The sequence below is a fragment of the Etheostoma spectabile genome, chromosome 19 (assembly GCF_008692095.1).
Source record: "Etheostoma spectabile isolate EspeVRDwgs_2016 chromosome 19, UIUC_Espe_1.0, whole genome shotgun sequence".
In the NCBI taxonomy this organism is placed as follows: domain Eukaryota; kingdom Metazoa; phylum Chordata; class Actinopteri; order Perciformes; family Percidae; genus Etheostoma; species Etheostoma spectabile.
In genome coordinates this window covers 13,460,668-13,462,108 of record NC_045751.1, presented here as the reverse complement: position 1 = coordinate 13,462,108, position 1,441 = coordinate 13,460,668, and the positions used below count along the sequence as shown (strand labels likewise).

Here is a 1,441-nt window from a genome sequence, read left to right as displayed (position 1 = left end):
GGGGGGGGAGAGAGAAATGGCAGAAGTGTGTGGAAGACAACGCTGGCGTCAAAGTGGATGAATTAAAGCACGGTGGGACAGGTAGCGAGGAGCAGACAAGTCCTGAACTTGAGGCGAAAAAAAGAGAAAAAAAAAGTATCTCCAAGTGGAAACACTCCCTCCCAAGACTTCCTGTCTGCAGTGTCCCTAGCTATGCTGCGTCCCTCCCTCCCTCCCTCGCTTTCCCTGCAGCCACTAGGCCCTCAGCGGCGTCTATCTCTCGGGTTGCTACGGCTGCGAGAGCGGCGTCCACTGCCAGCGCCTACAGAGGGTCGTCTGGGCCGGTAGTTGTTGTCCCTCTTCTTGTCCCCCTCTCTGTCTCGGCCGCGGTCCCTCTCTCGGTCTCTGTCGGCTCCTCGCGCGGCTGCTCCGCCGCTCACTATCACGCTGGTGTCCTTCTCCCGACCCTTCAGCCTCTCTTTCTTTTCCTCTTCTCGCTTCTTCTCCTCCTCCTCTTGCTGCTCCTTGCGCCTCCGTTCACGCTCCTTTTGCCGCTCGGTGCGGTCCAACAGCCTCTGTGCCGCCTTGTGGACACAAAGCAGTTTAGTCGGATGAAATTAAGTCCAAACTACTCATTATGACACAAAAATTGTGTGTGTGTGTTTATAAGCGTGTAAGTGACCAACCTGCTCCTCCGAGAGGGGAAGCCAGTATATACACGGAGCTGCTTTGGTCTTCAGGAACAAGTCGTCCAGCAGTTTTACAGGAGGCTCATCTCCTTTCTCTGCTATTGGAAAAAGAGAAGGGTGAATTTCTTCAAACAGTTAACTAAATTATTACGGCAAACATTACACATATCCAACCTCGCTACAGGGTCGTGCACAATATTAGAAAAAAAAAAAATCAATATTAGAAAAAAATCCGACATTGCGATATTTTGTTTCCTGCGATATGTAAAAAGAAAAAGTAATTTTAAAAAAATGAAATAAATAGCTCTATTTGGAAATAATAAATCCTTCTCAACTACCGCAGTGATTATAATAGGGAAGTGCATCTATATAGAAGATTAAAAAAAGAAAAAGGATCTTTTCTAATGTGAAAAAAAAGCAAGGAAGTGCTGTGACTACCTTTCTGAAGTGGTTTTGGAGAGGGACATTAGGGAGAAATACGCTGGTGGATCAGCATGCCACCATTGTACTCATATAATAATCAACCCAGGCTAAAACAATGACTGCGTGTTGCTTCCTCTAAATTTCAAGTTGTGGTCGACGAGCGGGGCCAACTTGTTTCTTTGATAAATTGATCAGACCTGCAGGTCACACGCACTAGCAACAAACTGTATCCAAGGAAAATTAAATCTGTGTACATGACGTTAGAATAGACACAGACTTCTGTAGAATGGCGTTACGTTTCCAGCGTCGCATTAAGGATCAGGTGATTTAGTTTGTATTTGCAGCGAACA

The 1,441-nt window shown here is 46.4% G+C and overlaps 1 protein-coding gene across 5 annotated transcripts in view; it reads right to left on the bottom strand.

Moving 5' to 3' along the window:
• acin1b (apoptotic chromatin condensation inducer 1b) overlaps positions 1 to 1,441 on the bottom strand; it is a 26,858-nt gene that overhangs the window by 908 nt on the left and 24,509 nt on the right. For 4 of the 5 annotated variants that reach the window (XM_032544087.1, XM_032544091.1, XM_032544092.1 and 1 more), the window contains 2 exons: positions 666 to 766; positions 1 to 563 (listed from right to left, as the gene is read on the bottom strand). The exon at positions 1 to 563 is cut by the window's left edge and continues 908 nt beyond it. In XM_032544087.1, the coding sequence (XP_032399978.1) occupies positions 243 to 563; positions 666 to 766 (422 nt within the window). In that variant the 3' untranslated portion in view covers positions 1 to 242. The remainder of the gene's footprint in view (positions 564 to 665; positions 767 to 1,441) is intronic. The other variant, XM_032544088.1, reaches the window with a different exon arrangement.